The following is an 18,963-nucleotide window of genomic DNA, read 5'->3' on the forward strand; positions in this document are numbered from 1 at the left end:
GCTGGTGCCAGGAGATTTTATATGGAATTAGTCCTCCGATACTTTCCTGCAACTCTCCAGCTTCACTGGAGAAGATGTACAGGATTTCTCCCGGTTTATATCAAAATAATTCACAACTCAGTTCATGAGAGTGCAAGCTACAGCGAGAGGTCACCTCAGGAGTCCTCTGAGCTGGGGTAACTTGAGAGGCACTAAAAGGACACAGATAAATCAGTGTTACCTTTGCAAAAAAGCCATGTCTTAGAAAGGGAGATATAAAGCTTCCAAGGCAGCAAATTGAGCTTTCCTTAAGGATTTGTCATTAGACTATCCAGACTGCCAGGTAATGTAGGAATCTCAGTAAAGACTGTCCTCTTTCAAACGGGATCCTAAAGAATAATTTGCCAGGGAAACAGCTTTTGATGTTGCTACATTATCCATCTGGGATGAGAGCAACACATTTCATACAAATGAGCAAAGTGTAATTTTTAAAATAGCTTCTTATCTTTTGAATAGAAGGTGCAATGAGACTGCAAAAATCAAGGGATAAAACTAATTCAGATTTCCAAGGTTTGGTCCCACCATGGCCTGGCTGGTACAAGATTAAAATCCTCTAACAATACCAGAGACACTGTTTTCTGAGCAGCTCCCATAAAAGCAGCCCAGGATCTCTGCTCAGTCAGTGTGTGCTGTTGGCAGAGGCAGGCATTGCACAGACAGATTTTCTGCTCTCTTTTAGGAGTAGAGACAGTTCCTTACAGAGGAGTAAGGTGTGAGGGGGTCCTTGCAAACATCCTTCTGAAATGCTGAGAGCGTGAACAAAGCAAGGTCTGTATCTGAGCAACGAGCCAGGTAGGGGAGCCTGAAGAAAAGCCAGCAGAGATTAATAGCCAGGATTTCTGAAGGTCACTTTATCAGCTAATGTAGCATTCAAACACTGAAACACAAACAGCTGTGCTTTCTTGCTTAGGTTAGGTGTTCGAGTTGTTTCAAAGAATTGGAAGTTACATCCCAAAGAGGGAGAACAGGCTGTCTTCCCTGTTTGTCTAGGATTCCTGCACTGGAGCTTTGCTGCTGCAAAAATAGGGCCATGTTTCACCCTTAGCTGAAAGGCTTATTGCTCCAGCCAGGGAGTGATAAAATGAGTGGGGTTTAATAAAAGCCATAGTAGCAATTGTGCCTTCTGAAATGAGCACTCACCTTGCCCTTCATGTGCACAGTTATTGCAGCTGGATGTCACACACTGCCTCTACTACACGTGCACACCCCTTTTGTCTTGAAAAGCTGCAGAAAAAGGACTGGTATTGGCTAATTTATTGTGTGAGTAATTGATTTGTTGGGTGTGATGAATTGCTTTCAGTGCAGTAACACCAGGAACACACAACAAAGCTGGGGAATTACCTCAGGGTTTTTGGGTTTTTTTCTGAATTCTGGTTTGTGAGATCATCTCTATTGTGTGGTTATTGAACCTTATATCCAATAGATGTCGGGGGGAAAAAATAGCTTTTTTTTCCCCCATCATTAACAGAAGCAGTGAGCAGGAACAGCAAGGCATCCAGCAGAATGATTAGCAGCACACCATTCCTATCAAAAAGGGAATTTCCATATATATTGGTATATTTCCATATAACTGCGGCACTGTGCTTTTTACTTGTAGATCTTGCTCCCCCAGCAGCAATGAAGGGGAGATTATGTTGGAATGAAGTTTAAATGGAGAAAACGACCAAAGAACTGATCCTGCTAAGACCTGAAACAGCTTTGGCACGTGTTTAATGTTGCTGAATTATTCATTGAGCTGGCTGGGCGAACTGACATTGCAAAGGGAAATAAATGAGGGTGCTGGAGGAAAAATGCTAAAGGATGTGTTAGCCAAGTGTCCCGGTGTCACAGAGCTCACAGGGAACTGGGGCAGTGATCCCTCCCTGAAGTGCCAGCAGCTGTCAGGTGTGAGCCTTTTGTAGAGGAGAGAGTGGATGTTTTGGCTGTGCACACAGGATGACTTTCGTGATGTTTGTGGGCTCAGATCAGCTCAGTTTGGGATGTGAGACCTTCCCTTTGAGGGGAGGCATTGCAAGGAGCTGGCAATGGCCAGCAGGCCACTGCTCAGGGTCAGAGGTGTGGATGGGAGCAATTCATGGAGCACGGAGAGCCATGCAGACTGAAAGATTAACCTTTGTCAGACACACCTGTCTGGGGAACATGCCATCTCTTAGCCCTTTTAAAGGAGTCTTGCTTCCTTCTGTTCCTGCACCCCTTGTTAAGTTATATCTGTGCTTTCCCTCAGTGCTTCTTCTCCAGGTGAGAGGTCCTTTCCCTGACCAACCTGGGCAGCTCTCTACAGCTATTCCCCCTCTTACCTCCACTTCAAATCCCATGGAAGGAGAGCAACAACGGCTCATCAAACTGTTCTGCATTACAGCACTACATGTGAAGGAAGGGAGGGAACTGAAGGCTGTTCCTCAGCATGGCTGGGATCTGGCACTTCTCAGGGACAGTCTGAGCAGGAGCATTGTCTTTGCAGTGCTTGATGCCTTAGGAAGGCTGACCTGGAACAGAGACTGGACAGAGCTAAAGTAGATGATTATTGAATGGCCTTTAGGATACACCTTGGGCAGGACAAGAGCCTGACCAGGGCTACACCCAAGGTGGACCCAAAATGGTGACAAAATGGCTGACCTGTCACGAGGTCTTACATTTTTTGAAGTTTTGGTCCATTTGCATATTGGGGTTTAATTGTCCAATTACAGCTTCAGGTTGTGAGGTCCCATTCCTTGTTTTCTCTCTTCAGTCCACAGTTTATGCTTTTGGACCTGAAACTTGTACCCATTGCCCTTGGTCTTCAGCAGAAAAAGGATTTGTTTTGTCTACCTACTCTGTGAAGAGAGCTGGCTAACACTTAATGTGAGGCTCAGAACTACACCCCTAGGCAGCACAGAATCTGAAAAACAAGAAAGCTGAAACTTAAGGCATCATGTTCACTGCGCTACAACCCACAGCAGCAGCTATGAGGAGTGTCTGGATGGCCAGTGGTCAGTTAGCTCATGCTTGATGCTACATGAAGGGGACTTAAAAAGATCCATGTGATAATCGTGGCCTCACGGGCCTGCCTGTGCTGTGGTTTGAATCCTGCCTGGGGAGTAGAATAATTTCCTGGCACCTCTGTGTCTGCTAAGAGTAGAAATGTTGCCTCAAACACTGTGTAAATATCTCTGTTACATATAGCTGTGCTCTCCTGGGTATTCTGCAAGGAACTATTCAGAGCACTTGGCTTCAGCTCCTGTTGCTGTTGCACTGGTTTGGAGATGCTGGCAGATGAGATTTTCAGGATTTATTCAGATGAGAGCTTTGCTTTTGCCCTGTGGGCAAGGCTGGAGTTCAGAGCTGCAAACTCTATTTGTGGATTTGAGTAAGGCATAAATCCAGATCATACCTGTATGTATAACCCTCTACCTGCAGATTTTAAAAATCAGGATTAATTGTAGGGGTTTGAATCTTTCCAAAAAGGTGAGATTGCAAAACACTTTCAGCTGCCACCCCCACAGGATCTCACTTTTGCTGACCAAAGTGAAGAAACTGTAAAATGCTGAGGCGTGCCCTATGTATCCTTTTAGCATATTTCGACCTGAAATAGGAAGAGAGGGGATGTAAATATTTACTGGGATTGTGTATCAGAGAGTACCCAGGGAGCTGCATTTGGATAATCTGCATTGCAAGGGAAGTCAAGGGAATAGCAGATGACTTTGAAAGGCCACAGTGCTGGATGTGTTTCTTAACATGCACAAATTGCTCCCTGATTTCTCAGGAAAAAGAAAGCTCTGGGCTGATTATTGTTCTTAGATCTTATTTTAGATGTAGTGCCTGCAGACCCAGTCAAGATCAGGATCTTTTGTTGGCCAAGATAAGAGCGGGCAGTAAGGTCCTTTCCTTGGAGAGCTTGCAGGATGAATCTCAGTGTGAGGAGGATTATTAAATGCAGGAATTGCCACCTTTTTGTGTCATCGGAGGATCAGCCCTGCTTTGGTTGGTGCCTGTTCCTTTTTTCAGTCCCCTCGCAATGGTGTTACCCTTTGGGTGAAGTTTTGGGTGGAAAGGTGAGGGAGAGGAGACAAAAACAAGGGGTCTGGGGGTCTGCTCTGCTTTCTTCCCAAACCTTTTCCCTACTTAGATGCATTTGGAAGGTGAGAATTGGCAAACTCGTGTGTTAGTGAGTCACTACATGCCTGACAATGCCAGTCAGCCCAACAGCACCAGTCCCATCACAGAGAAGAAGGATGCCTAACATGTGCTCTGTAACACAGCCATACAGAAGTCTGCCCACTGCTGTTGAACAAAGAGATGTGTCTCTCCTCCTTTCCAGGAACTGTTTTGGCCCGTTGCCTGTAGGTAGCACAAACACGGGCCATTAGTTCCAATCCCCACACCCCAGGTCTCTGATCAGTCTGATTCGAAGCTGCTCCCAGCTTTAAAAATAGCTCATGGAGAAGGATGCAGTCAGTGAGGGTTTGGTAGGAGATGAAGCAGAGCAGTCCCTGTGATCACAAGATTCCTCCTGCCACATACTATAAATGATGCTTCTGCCGTGCATCAGAGGAACGGAACTACGCAAGGGCCTGAGGACCAAGTGCTCTGCTTTCATTATTCATCATTAGCAGTAGCTATTATTATTTAAGAGCCTGACATATGAACTGCTGGTCGGTGCCTTTCCTTGATTGCTGCCATCCAGTATCCTCCTCTTTTTGCTCTTGGGCCAAAGCAAAACTCTTCTCCATCAAGCCGTCTCCAACCCTTTGCCATATCCCGCTCATCCAGGCCCCCTGGACCTCCTCTCCAAGCTCTGGCTTGCAGTTATTCATGCCAAGCCAGACAGTGCTTTGCTGCTGGTGTTAATCCCAAGTTTGTGCTGGGTTTCCCATCAATATCCCCCTGAGTGTGACTCAGATGCTTCATACAATACGTTCACGGGAACAGTTCCCACTGGCAGTGCCAGCACGCCTTACTATCATCCCCATTTCTCCCTGAGAGGCACAGGCCTTGTTTACTCCTCTTTTAATAACACAGATGGTTTTAATAGTTCTCTGTCTTCGCCCCCAGTTCTTTCTCCTTGTCTATAGTCTGTTTAATGCTTCCTTCTAAGTGATGGCTTTGTCACTTAATCTCATTAAAACTTCTCTCCATTGAACTCGGTGAGCTGCTTATCAGACCGTAAGCCTAATCTCCCATTTGTAATTAATTTGTTCTGTGCCTCCTACAATTTGGCATCATTAGATAATAGCACCACCCTCAAGGTCACCAATACACAGCATGAGGTAAACACCCATGGCTCCAGCAGAGGCTGCCCTGCTGGTCTCCACCTTCCTCCTCCTCCCTTTGACACAGGGCTTGATTTTATTGACATGTTTCTCCTTTTCCCTCAGCCAATTTCTGATGATGCTTCCTGTCCAGCCTGTGCTGCTGTGTGACTGCAGATCAATATCTCTGGCTGTCTAGAAGCAAATGCTTTTCTGATGCCCTCCTAGTGCAGGCTCATCTGCACCAGTTTTCTGCTCACCTTTCAGTTCCTTCCTCCTTGGTCCAAAAATTTATTTGCAGTGCTCTTCCTTTCCTTACATGTTTTTTAAAACTTGCAGATCCTTTTCATAGAATTCTAGAAACACAGAATAGTTAAGTTTGGAAGGGACCTTAAAGATGTCTCAGTTCCAACCCCCTTCCACTAGACCAGGCTGCACAAAGTCCCATCCAGCCTGGACTTGAAAACTCCCAGGCATGTCCTGGTGGGCTTGGAGTTGGGAATAGGACACAGGAGCCTTTTGTCTTCAGGCTTTAGGGCCCAGTGGATACTCAGTGGCTCACTTATCAATAGCACAGGTAGAAACAACCCACAAATCACTATTATAATTTATCAAATCATAATAATGCACAAACCATTACTATGATTTGACATCCATATTTTTGAAGAAAACGAAAAAATCCCAGATTATCACAGTTCATGGCACCAGCCAGTACCACCAGGCAATTTCCACTGGTGAGATGAAGAATATTGAGCATTAGCCAGAGATGAAAACCAATCAGTGCACCCTCCCTTTAAGCCATGTGTTCACAGGCTTCTAAAGGAAGAAGGATACCTTCTCTGGTACTCCCATTTGCTCACTGGGATGTGCTGGTATTGAGTTGTCTGGGACCTTTACAGGCTCTGGAAATAAGGTCAGTCATGGTACAAGCTCAATCTCTTCATTTCCCCCAGTAGATTTATTTTTATCTCTCATATTTCCCTGTTTGCATGTAGCTTCTAAGAAACTCAAATGGATTTGATCCATTCTTTCAATTTTTGCTGTTCTCTGCCTGAAAACAATCTACTAAACTTAAGTCCTAGATGCACACAAAGCTGTCATTAGATCATAGGTATCGTTATTCAATGCAGTATTGACCACAGTATTCAGAAATTCAGCATTCAGGCAGCTACAGAGAACAGCTCCAAATCCATTGCACACAGAGCTGTGGGGAAGAAATCTCCCAAACACTAAAAAAACTCAGGATTTTTAACTCCCTGGAGCGTGCAACTCTGTTTCCTAATTGGCAGATTTTTTAAGTGTTCCTAATTTCTCTTGCCTGATAGTCAAGAAAGAAAAGAAACCCAAACCTACTGGTGAGATATTCTGCAGCCTTTTGGGACAAGGCAGGCTGCTGTTAAAGAGATATATGTTTTTCTGAGGCGGGGGGTAAGTGCAAGAAGGACATTTTGCATTTGATCCTGGAATGGCTGCACACAGATCAGCCCTGGTGCCTTACTGGGGGCTGGCAGGAGGCCACCAGGTAGATCCAGCTTAGTCACTCCAGAGCAGCTACAATGAAGTCACCCAGTGCCACATTTTTGGCCAAGAGGCAGCTCTTTACCTGAGGATAAATGGTAATTATTCCCAGTGAAATGTGCCTGGCTCAGCAGCAAGATGTGTTTGCAACTGGCTTGCGAAGCATTGAGGAGCTGTGTGTTTTCTCTGGATGCGGTGATGCCTCAAGATGCTCGTTGAAGGCCAGGAAAACTTCATGGTTATAGTCAGAAACAAGTTTATGCTCAAAGGACATGTTGATAAGACAAGTGACTGATGACAGGTTGACTTCAGGAGACTCACTCCTGAGATCAGAATCAGGTTGGATCAACAGATAAACTTTTCCTAAACAATCCATATTTCCTAAACCATCCTTGGTTTGGTCTCTCTCACTCCTCCAAACTGTGCTGAAAACGTGTTTTTTATTCCATTTATATAACTGCCTTTGTGTGGTGTGCTGCCATTCTCTGTGCTCACACAATCACCACACCAGTGTGACCAACAGAAGAGCAAAAATCATTTTATCTGGCATATCCTCTGTTTCCTCTGAGAATGAGCCCATGTTTGGTTTCATTCAGCTGTGATGTACTTGAAACCCTGTCCCTGAGCAGAATGCTGCAGCACTAAATACCAGCTCTCTACTATCAGAAGGGATGTTTAAAATTTCAGGTGTTTTTTATTTTTAATGATCCATTTGTCTTTTCAGGCTCATGAGCAGGCAGTGTGATTGCTGTGATTTGCAGCCACAGGCTGCCCGTTCCCTCCTCTGCTTCCATGGAAACACATGCTGGATGAGGCAGAACCAGGCACAGACTTAAAAAGTACATGATTTCCAAACTATTTGCTTTCCCTTGCAAAGAGTCCTTTACCTCCTGTTTTCACAAAACTCTGTGTGAGGAGGAAATCTCTCTAGGGAGAGGCAGCTTTTTGAGGTGTCTGGTGTTGATGCACAGGTTTGAAGGTATAATCCCTGAGCATGTGAACGTGCTGCTCAGAGGTGAAATGCATGAGAGACAGAGCAGGGACATTTTGGAGCTGGTGTCACTCTGGCTGTGGCATTTGGGATCAGAAGAGTTTTGCTTTTATGTAAACTCTTTGCTTTACTTTCATCTCCTCCCTGGAAAGGTGAAGATTGTACCTTCTTCTGTACTTCAGGACCCCAAAGATACCAAATTTGCACATGTAATAGCTCCATGTGTTCTCTGGGCAGCCCCTCTCCTCCCTAGTAAAAACCTCTTTCCCTCAGGATAAAAAAAAAAAACAGATTATTTGCAGTTTGATGGTAAAATGAGGCAGGGCTGGGAAAAGGGCAGCAGAGCTGCGTGTCATAGCTCAGTACAACTTCCTGGTGTGTTTTCTGTGGGGAATTGGTTTAGAAAGATACTGTGGAAGAAAATGGACGTAAAGTGAGAGCCACCAGCTCTTCCTATAGCTCCCAAGCAGCAGTCTCTTATTAGCAGGGCTCTCACCCTGCAGGGACATCAGCTTGCTCTGCCACCCAGTGCCAAGCTGGAACCTCACTGCAATAGGAGCCAGATCCTGCTTTGGGGGCTGAGTTTGCAGCATCTGAGCCTCACCCCTGGCACACCTGGTATTTCTAGTTGCCTCCTGTTTGTCAGTAAGAGGGGAAAAGAAAACCCTTTTGGATGTGATGACTCTAATGAGGCCCTGCAGGAAAATGAGTTGCTGGGTGCTACATTTGCAGGATGTCTTCCCTGCATGGAAAAGAAATGCATTTTATCTTCCATCACTTGCAAAGCATTCATATTTTGAAGGCTGCTCATGTCTTTGGCAGCCTAAGCACAAAGCAGGGCAGAAACCTTTTTTACAGAACAAACCCCAGGCTGCACCCTTTCAGCTGCAAGAAGGGATGGAAGCCTCGTCACAAAGCCCCGTCTCAGGCATCAAGAAGTAAAAGTAAATGTCACTCCATGACACAGTCACTCCATGGCTGTCTGATGATGCCACAACATTCACACTAATCAGAGCCCTTCATTAATTATTTAGCTTCAGGGAAATGTGCCAAAGGGTTCTGACACTTCAAATGTACAAAGTAATTGCCACATTTACTTCCCAGCTAATGGAGAGGCCAAAATAAATCATACCTGGCTGCGTTGTTGTGTGTTTATGGGCAGGGGCAGGACCTTCCTGCCCTTTCATGTGATTCTATCCATACCCCAGAGCCCACAGAGCTTCCCAAGATCTCAGAGGGCTCAGGGTTGTCCCTCTGTGTATCAGCATGGGCTGGACCTGTCACCATGCTCAGCAACGGCCATCTCCATCCTCCCCTCCATGCATCATGTCTCCATGTGCCTTCTGCCCACTCCAGGGCTGCTCTGGCTCCTCCAGACAACAAGGGGGCTGCTGGTGGGTTGGTTCTGAGTTGCCAGAGCAGGAGTGGACCCTCTGTTGGGAGCAGTGCAGAGCCACATCCTGCACAGAGGGTTCCGCTCCCTCCCGGCTGCTGAACAAACCAGCAGCTCCCCCTGCTCCAGGATAAGTAGGTCTCCACTGCAGGTTTGCAACCTGAGAAAAACAAACAAATGCAGAGCAGCGTGGCTATATTTATCTGAAATTTAGAAGCTGTGGTTCACAGGGAGCTTTGATCACTTTAAATGTCAGGCAGTCTGGGAAAAGAATGAGGGGGGGAAAAAGCACAGTTAAAAAGGAAGTGTTTTGGAAAAGGTAAGAGCTGCTGCTGCTGCTTCCAAAACAAAGGTCTTCTCTTCTGGCCCCCAGTATTATTCATTCTGATCTTGAGGGCTGGTGTCTCTCAGCTTTAAGCTGGGGGTGCTCAGAGGCTGAGGTTTCCAAAGTCCAGCCCCACAGGTGTTGAGGACCAGCTAGACTCAGAGTCCTGCTCAGAATCCAGCAAATTCCCATTTAGAATTCACATCTACTGCACCTGTGAAAGAGGAAATTCATCCAAAACAAACGACAACATTTGAGTTTGGGGGTTGGGTGTTTTTTTTTTTTTGTTTCCAAATCAAAATAAGATTGTGGTTTTATTGAATTGATAATAATTTGAAATTAATGTCATGTCATTATGGTTTATCTCTGATTCATCAGCTAGACATTAATTTTAAGTACCTGGCATTTGCAATTCAAGAACCTCACATGGGACACAAGAGATATTGTGCTATGGATCCCTGGGTGGATTTATTAAGAATGAATCAACTGATAGAATACAATGAGGTATTTGGTGGTACCTATCTCAGTCAGGGAGTTTCATCAAAGCCCCATATACTTAAATGTTTGCAAGGAGGGAAACACTTAAGGAAAGCAGTCCTGAAATCCCAGCAGCCCTTCTGTGAATCTTGCCCAGACCTATTTTACAGTTCTCTTTGGAAATCCCCCATTTCTGCAAAAGCCAAACCTGTTGCAAGGGAATTCACTTCTCGTGCAGAATATGCAGTATGCTTCCTTCCACCTCACATTGCTCGTGTGCAGTGCTCTGGGATACAGTTATTTCTGGATCTCTGCAAATCTGCAGTTATCCTGAAATTCATGATGCTTCTACCATATCCACATGCTGTTATCAGAGCAGAGTGGTTCAATGTGCTGTCAGTAAGGAAAACGCCTTCCCTTGTTTAGTTTTGTCCAGTGGACTTTCAAGCTCCTTTTAATTGATAAACATGAAAACAATAATTCTATTTTTCATGTATATATTCAAATCTACCCTATCCCTTCTATTTTGCTCACACTCACCCCAGGAGAGAGAGCTCTCAGTCCTGCAGAAGCAATCAGGAAGATGTGGTTTGTGGTGTTCAACAATATCTTCAAATAAATCTGAATTCCTCAGGCTTTTTCATTGGTTTTCTAAATGTGAAATAGTTTTGCTGATCTATCTTTAATCCTTTAGCCTTGAGAATGGGAAATTAAATTGTCTTTTCTCAGATACTTGATGTCAGCATCCAAATCAGGACTTTCACATTGTGTGCAGAGAGGGAGCGAGGTTATATGATAGTCAAGTGCTCAGAGAGAGGATCTGTTCTTCAGAGGGAAACTCATTTCCACAGATTCAGTGGGTTCATCCAGGTTCTGCATTTTTTTTTCTCCTCGTTTTCATCATTTTGCATCTGTTAGCATAAGATAACTGGTTTTAGGGATGACTGATCTTAAGTTCCTAATGAGCTAGCCCCAGGGTGTGGATTTTCATGGCATATTCTGCTGATTGGATGCTGGAAGCTTGCTTGACCTTCCTTATGGTGTCTTCCATAAGATAGATACATGTGATCTGTCCTCTTTTCTTGTACCCCCCGTGAGGGGATGTGCTGGGTGCTGGGGCAGGGCCAGCCCCTCACTACTCAAACCTTATTTCTGCTTTTCTGTGTTGCTTCACTTCCAACCAACGTCCTAAAACACCACACAAAACCATTTTCCCTGTTTGTTTCCCCAGCAAACACAACTCTGACCACTTTTCAGCCAACACTTCTGGCACATCATTTCCTGATCTAATTCTTCCAATTGCCCTAGAGGCCCATAATAACATTTAAAACTCAGAGTGCTGCTTTGCCGTCCAAAGCATTTCTGCAGCCAGTGCCCACACAGACTCTCAACAGAACCTTGTCCTTGTTTTCCCCTTCTCACAGCTTTGCACTGGCATTCCTGCCTCACGCATCACTATTTTGTATCCTCCACTGCTCCTTTTGGGTTCTTTTCCCCCACTTTGTGCCATGCAGCACTGTTGGCATTGCTGCAATAAGCAGCCACGCTGCCTCCTCCATCTCTATTGCAAGCACTTCAGGCTGTGTTTGCTCAGGACAGGAGCAGCTGCTTCTTCGCCTCCCCCTGTCCCACCTGTCCTTCATTTCTCTGCAACCTCAGCCAGGATTTTCCCGTATTAACAGCCAGCTTCCCAGGCTGGCTATGATTGGAGCTGTCTCCTTGCACAGAGCATCTTGGTACCCAGGTGTCTCTCATCCATGGAGCAGGCTGTTGAATCCAGCAGTGTGTCAATGATTTGCTTCTGTTTTCCAGGGAAAGCTGGGGTTGCCATGACAATTATGTGCCGGCCAGAGCCGGTGCATGGCTGCAGTATCCACACACCTCCAGCACTAATGCCTTTTATCCTCCCTGCAGGGCAGGGTGGGGGATGTAAAGATACCCGTGGTGAGATGCTTGAAGCAGCTCTCCAGCACGGTGAGAAGCTCAGGCCTTTCTGGGGAGCACCTTTCCCCAAAGAATATTATTTTTTGGGAGCGTCTGAAGCTGGGGAAAGGGGCTTGATCTACATTAAATTATTCTGCACCTTCTCCCCTGGCCTGAACTGGGCTGGCAGCAGGAGTGCCAGGTACAGGAGCAGGGGAGCCAGCAGAAATGCTGCAAACCCCAGCTCATTCTCAAGCACCCCTGGCTGCTTATGAGCATCCCAAACTCAATTAAGGGCTTGTGGCACTGCTGCAAATGTAGCCTCAGTCTCGTGAGCCTCTGCTTGCAGGCTGTTGGTTTAATTTGCAGTCACATTTGCAAAATTTGTAGTTGCATTTTGCACTTGGGCAGAGCATCCCAACCTCTGAATCAGCACCTGGAGCTTCAAAATTTCCTGGGGTTGCACCAGAGCTGCCTGAGCTCAGGACTTGGATAAGCAGGGGAGCGCAAAGGGCAGGACAGGACATTTCCCTGGTGGTTTGTGGCACTGCCATGTGGCTTGTGGCACAATACTAGACCTTGCCTCAAGAATTTGCTAAAAATGCATCATCATCATCTCGTTGTAGCATGCCTGGCCAAAGAGGAGAGTCCCCTGTGCCCATTACACACCACCAGGCAGGATTTCACCATTTTCCGTGCAATCCAAATTCATCTTCACAGGCTTGGTTGATCTCCCCTGCTCCAAGATTGCAGCCAGTACCACCAGCCTTGCAAGCTGTGTTGCAAAAATGAGCGAGGCTCCTTTGTTGGAGCCACAGATGTTGTGCTGGGTGCTGCAGAAACAAAGCTCAAAAAGCAGATGATGCCCCAAATTTAAATAGACCAAGCAGACCCAGAGACCTCAGCGAGATGATTCCCAAGGTCACGCAGGAAGCCTGTGGCAGACATGGGGACTGAACAGAGATCTCCTGAGGCTCAGCCACACTGTGGTCTCAGCACTGTCTTCTCTTTTGTCTTCCAGTACAATAAGAAGATCAGTTAATGAAATGGAATTAATAATGCCAGCTGCAGCACCAGCAATGCTGTAGGAGAGAAAAATTTCACAGCACAGGCTTGAAAACAGAAGGCTTGAAAATGGGAATAAGCTGCAAGCACTTCCCTTTGGAATGGGGGAGTGCAGGAGGTCAGAGAGAGTTTTAGGGTCTCTTCAGTTTTACCTATCAAACCTTAAAGGAGGAATGAAGATGTAGCAACTACCTCCCCCAGAGGAGAGAGACGCATGATTTTAAGGTTCCCAGCAACTGAAAAAAGTAGTCCCACTGGAAAGAATCAAAAGACTTTTCTAGGTCAATGGCAGGAATAGAGCCTTTATTTCTATGAACCTCACAGTTCAAAAATAACATTAAAGAACCAAGAGAAATTATCCACCTCTGAAGAACCAGGAGTAAATCAAAACTGATTGTTATGTGTGAGTTGTGCTGCTGCCTGCAGTTATCAGGGAGCTCAAATGGCACCACAGGAGTCCCAGCCATCTCTGGGATGGCTGCTGAAGGAGGTCTGAGCCGTGTTCACTGAGGCACATCAGAGGCTCAAAACCCAAAATTGTTTCTTAACAACGCCATTGAATGTAAGGAGTTCCCCCCAAAGGGCTCATTTACTAGGATTCAAGGAAAGGCCACCTCGTTCCCAAAAAAACGAGGCACAGCACAAAGTTTGTGTCACCTGGGTCTTTTTACCCACTCATTTGGCTTTTTGCTGAAAATCTTATGATAATAAGGTCTTATTATACACTTATGTATGGTTATTATACAGTTATGTATGGTTGTTTACAGTTATATATAGTTACTGTACAGTCGTCTTATGCACTCTTGAACCTGGAGAAGGGGAGACCTCAGAGCACCTTCCAGTGCCTAAAGGGGGCTGACAAGAGAGCTGCAGAGGGATTTTGGATAAGGGCATTGGGTGACAGGAGAAAGGGGAGCTGCTTCATCTGACAGCAGGCAGGTTTGGATTAGGTGTTGGGAAGAAAATCTTCCCTGGGAGGCTGGTGAGGCCCTGGCACAGGTTGCTCAGAGAAGCTGTGGCTGCCCCATCCCTGGAAGTGTTCAAGGCCAGGTTGGATGGAGCTCTGACCAGCCTGGTCTAGTAGAAGGTGTCCCTGCCCATGGCAGGGATTGGGAACTGGATGATCTTTAAAGTCCCTTTGAGTTTACACTTCCATGATTAGATATATCCATATGTATCTATACACAGATATATACATCTACAGTCTCAGCCTTTGAGCAAAGATGGGTATGAAGAACAGTTTTGCTGAGCAGAAACAGAGGCAGCAGAGCAGAAACCTAGCACGTCTCAAAATCACAGTTCTTGTCCTTGTGAACAACCCAAATATTTTGACTGATGATTAAAAAAACCCCCTATATATCCAGGCATTTCAAGACTCAAAAAGAAGTTGCAGAGAGGCTGGAACATTATGTGAAATGCCAGGACATGAGGCTTCTTTTGTTGTGATTGTTCAGCTTCAAACTTTAATTCTGCCAGCTTAAGACCATATTGTCTTTTTTTTTACCAGCTTATTGATTCCTTTTGTGGTCTGAAGACCTGAGAAAAAAAAAGGTAATTCATCACTGCATTACATCTTCTAAGAGAAAGCAGCAAAGACCTGGGGCAAAAGACAGCAAAGACAGAGCTGTCTGTGTGCTTCCTGCACTGTGAGAATGATGGACCTGAAAGAGCCATCAGCATCTCACAGCTCATGGCCTTGCCACTTGAGCTGCCTCTGAGCAGCTCTGCCGACCAGAAAATGTGCAAGAATGAGCACAAGACAGTGAAAAGGATGAGAGCAGAGCCAGGCTTTGGCCCATCCTTCTGCTATTGACAGCCTCCTCACGAAAATGTAATTGCTGGCTGCCCTTGCTTGGAGTGCTCAGGCAAAAATTCCCCATTGCTCTTTAGAGCTTCGAGACATATTAATGCAACTTTTAAAATAGCATCCTCTCTATTTTTGTTGCTAATGCTAAGAACAAATTATCTTAGAAAAATAACCCAAATGATCTCCCTTAATGCTATTGTTCTTCCAAAGTGCTAAGTGTCAGGATCTTTCAGCACCACGTTGCAGATCTGGCACTGCCCTCAATGTGTCCCACGGAGCCTTGACGTGGAGTGATGCAGGAAAATGGAGTCAGTCCAAAGTGCCTTCAAAGTCACTGCACTCCAAACAGTGGTTTCAGCTCTGTCTTTGGATTTTTGATCTTTAAATAATCTTTGAAACCAGCTGGCTTCCACCCCTGCCCTCCAGCAGGGTTGTTAAAGGACAGCCCCGAAGTTTAGTTCCTGTGGTAGAACAGTGGGTGCTTCTGAGCTCTTATGGTCTGTTGTGGTCCATTCAAGTATATTTACCTAAAAAGCCTTAAATGTTGCTAACTCTGACCTCATCAGAGCTCATCAGTGGTGCACAGGTGGGTTGGGTCACTGTGGAAGGACCTCTGTTGGAGACAAAGTGGGGCTGGAGCACAAGTCCTGCTGCAGGATTTCCTGTGCCCCTGCAAGGGGCACAACCCTGGTGGCCACAGACCATGGCAGGGTGTCCCTGTCCTCTGCAGAGCTACAGTCTCATTTGGCCATCCAGAGGTGCGTGCCTGGAATTGTTCAAGATTGGATGGGGTTTTAAGAATCTTTGTCTAGTGGATGGCATCCCTGCCCATGGGCAAAGGGTTTAGAATTAGATGACCTTTAAGGTTCTTCCAGCCCAAATCAGTCTGTGATTCTGTGGTCTCAGATGGAGATGGAGGCATGGAAAGAAATGAGGTGGACAGCAATGTGTTCACTTGGCCAGTGGTTTCCTGCAATGATCCCACGGGTAACTTTATTTTACTGAGTCCTTACCCCACACATCCTGCACACACAGGTCATTATCTCCAGCAGAGCTACGTAACAGGCAAGTGTTGATGAGCTCTCTTGGATTCTGGCTGTGCCATCAACACTGAGCTTCATGTGATCTCACCAACACATCTTAAGATCTGTAATAATTTCAGTAACACCCACAGGAGGCTTCCCATGGACAGTGCTCTGAAGGGAAGTAAATTCCACTTAGTACTTTTCATCCTGCTCCTATTCATGATCACAGGAAAGCTCTCCTCCAGCACTGAACTGTCCTGCAGCTGATGCCAAGATCTCTGTGCATATCTCACCCTTCTAAGATCCAGGCAGTGCAATGTTTATTTGTGCCTTCCATCCTGCTCTTGGTTTAGTTCTGTGTCAAAAAGCAGTTCTCAACCTCAGTATTGATGGCCAAGTGCATAGTCCTCATTCTGGCTCACTACTTACTGGATGCAATTTAAAATCTCTGTTGTGGAAATGCATTTTTTATCAATGGCCATTTTAGTGCTGGATCCACCCAGCTCTGATTGGGATTTTGTGCAATTTCTGTAGTCACACATAGAGGTGCTCCTGTCCCCCACCTGCCTCAGGTCCTGGGACAAGTGAGTGCACACTGGAAGCTCTTCTTAGCCCATGTGCATTTTCCAAGTGTCTTCATCTCCCTGTTCCAGTTCAGTTCTGCTCCTGACACAAATGCAGTGTTCTTGTTACTGCTGGTAAAGCGATGGGTTCTGGTGCCTGTGGATTAAAATAGTTCTGGAAGTAGTGTGGGAGAGTCCAATCACATGGGCCAGGTCTGAAGAGACACTTTTCCAAAGGGGAGTAAGAATTTAAACAGGAAGCCTGTTTTAGTAGCCTGAAAGAGGGAATGGAGACATCAAGTCTGAGGCAAGAAAAATTTCTACGAACAACGAAGGCAAGGAGAAATCATTAGTGAGATGTTAAATGTACATGGACCACTCTTCTGTCCAAAGGGAATTTGTCCTTCACACTTGACTGAGAAATTTGGGTTACAGTGAGACTAAACAGAGATCTTTTTCCTTCACCCTGCTGTGTTGCTGGTGGTATGCACCCAGTAGCCATGAATTTGACCTATGCACCATGTTTGGGGTGTCTGTGGCTATTCCAGGAACAGGGGTGTAGAAGTCTTATGTGAATTATGTCTCTGTTTTATACACACTGCTTGAAAATACTTCATACTATGGCTTGGTGCTGGGAACCCCTTTGTGGAGCTGCAAAGAGTTTGCAGGGGGAAATGTATCAATAGGGATATTTTCGGCTCTTGTGAAGGGTCTAAACCAATTAGTCCATGCTTAGAAATCATCCTTTGCCAACCTCTTTCTTCCTTTTTCTTTTTTTTCAAACAAAGCCAGGAAGAACACAAAATCCAGATTTGTAAAGTTATAGATGCTTTAATCTTACTATATGCAATGACAGCTGAAGCCAGTTCTGCTCCAGTTGGTTAAGGCTTTCCCTGTTAGGGGAATGAAGATGCTGGGTTCAAGCCTAAGCAAGTGTTTTTGGGGATCTCAAGGATGGTTTATAAACATGAACAACAGTTGTTGGCCTCTGTAATCCCAGCAGAGTTTCCTAGGTAAAGAGTAAGATAATACTGTGGTGAATCTCCTTAAATTTTGGCTTTCTTCTATAAGATGAGTTACCTGAGGGAAGGATAAGTGACCTACTACTGCCAGTTGGAGGAGATATTTGTTACCTCAGGTATTAAAGACCTTTTATTTTTGGAGCCAAAAGAGCAGAGGGGTTTGAACTCTATTCCCCATGCTGATGAGTATGTGACCCGCCGTGTCTGTGTTGGTGTCTGTTCCCACAAAACAAAAACAAAATTCAGTAAAACACAGCTAAAGTGAAATTATTTCATGAACTGTCACGATCTAAAGGTTTAAATCCAGCCTCAGAGTTGAGAGGTGCCCAGCTGGGGTAATTCTGCCCAAATGACTCTGATATACTGGTCACTCTTCAGTGAAATGGGGTGACTTTTTGGGAAGTTTCTTAATATTACTAGGCACCCCAAAATCTGAAAATGCAAACAGGTGGAGTGGCAGAGAATTTTCTTTCCCGGTGTTTGCCAAGTATGATCATTGCATGGTTATGATGTCTCTGCAAGCCTATTCAGAATAGTTTGTTGGTGGGGAAACTGAGGCAGGGGCTGTGTCCTGCTGGGGAAGGAGTGGTGGGGCCCATGTTAAAATTCAGCTGTTAGTGGGCCTTTCACAAATTGTCCTGTATTCCTGCACCCTTACACCTCAAATCCTGATTTATACAGCATTTTGGGCAACAAGAGGAGACAGCACTCATTCCCTGCACACCCAAACCTGGTGCACCTGGGAGTCCTCAGCATTCTGGTGTGGCAGGGTTTGGCGTGGGGCGGGGGCCACACAGGTTTTCCAAAAACAAAAAAAAAAAAGCAAAATAGGGGTTGCTCTGCAGGGCTTGGATCCTGACCTTGTTTATTTTCCTGCCTGCTCCCGACCCCACCCAGCTGGGCAGAGGAGAGGGAGGCATGAAAACCTAGAGGGGTTGGGTGAAATTTGGCCTTCACACGAAAAATAAGAAAAAAAAAAAAAAAAAAAGAAAAAAAAAAAGAAAAAATAAAAGAAGAAAGAAAAAAAAAAAAAGGGAGGAAAACACCAGATTCCATCACTGTCAAGAAATTTCTGGAACACGAACAGTCACAACCGTACTGACACATAGCTGCTCACCACCCCCCCTCCTCCTTTTACCCGCACCCAATTTGTTTTTATTTCTTTGCCATCAGGTTGCCTTAACCGTTTCCATGTCTTTAGGAGGCTAAGCCGCCCGAGCGCAAGCTTTTGATTTGAAAAGGGACCCGCATCCCCTTTTCAAAGGAGCCTGCTCCCTAGGGCAACCACATCACACTGCTGATTTGCTGCAGTGGAGACCGCAGCGCGTACAATATGCCCTCCCCCTCCGCCTGTGCTGCTTACAGCATCAGTCCGGAGCCGAGCGGGGAGACGGCGGCGGTACCCACCAACCCACCCATGCTCGGGAATGCCTGACTGCTAACGCAGTGCCTCCGACCACAAGGACCGGGCAAAAAAATCCCTCCGGCTCTCCCGAGATGCAAGCCAGTGCCGATTCCACCAAGATGGACTGTCTTTGGAGCAACTGGAAATGTCAGGGTATTCTATCTATTCTGGTGTTGCATGCT

General features: G+C 45.7%; 1 protein-coding gene across 4 annotated transcripts in view; it reads left to right on the top strand.

Annotated features, from left to right (window-relative positions):
- The window catches only part of RTN1 (reticulon 1), a 117,489-nt gene that overhangs the window by 81,021 nt on the left and 17,505 nt on the right, over positions 1-18,963 (top strand). Inside the window, exon 1 of one of the 4 annotated variants that reach the window (XM_066189031.1) lies at positions 18,724-18,934. The exons of the other annotated variants lie outside the window; for them this stretch is intronic. Coding sequence (XP_066045128.1) covers positions 18,874-18,934 — 61 coding nt within the window. The 5' untranslated portion in view covers positions 18,724-18,873. Of the gene's footprint in view, positions 1-18,723; positions 18,935-18,963 lie in introns of those variants that run through there. 4 annotated transcript variants of the gene reach the window in all.

This window comes from Chamaea fasciata, unplaced genomic scaffold, assembly GCF_029207755.1.
Source record: "Chamaea fasciata isolate MVZ Bird 193981 ecotype frontalis unplaced genomic scaffold, bChaFas1.0.hap1 SCAF_7, whole genome shotgun sequence".
NCBI lineage: Eukaryota > Metazoa > Chordata > Aves > Passeriformes > Sylviidae > Chamaea > Chamaea fasciata.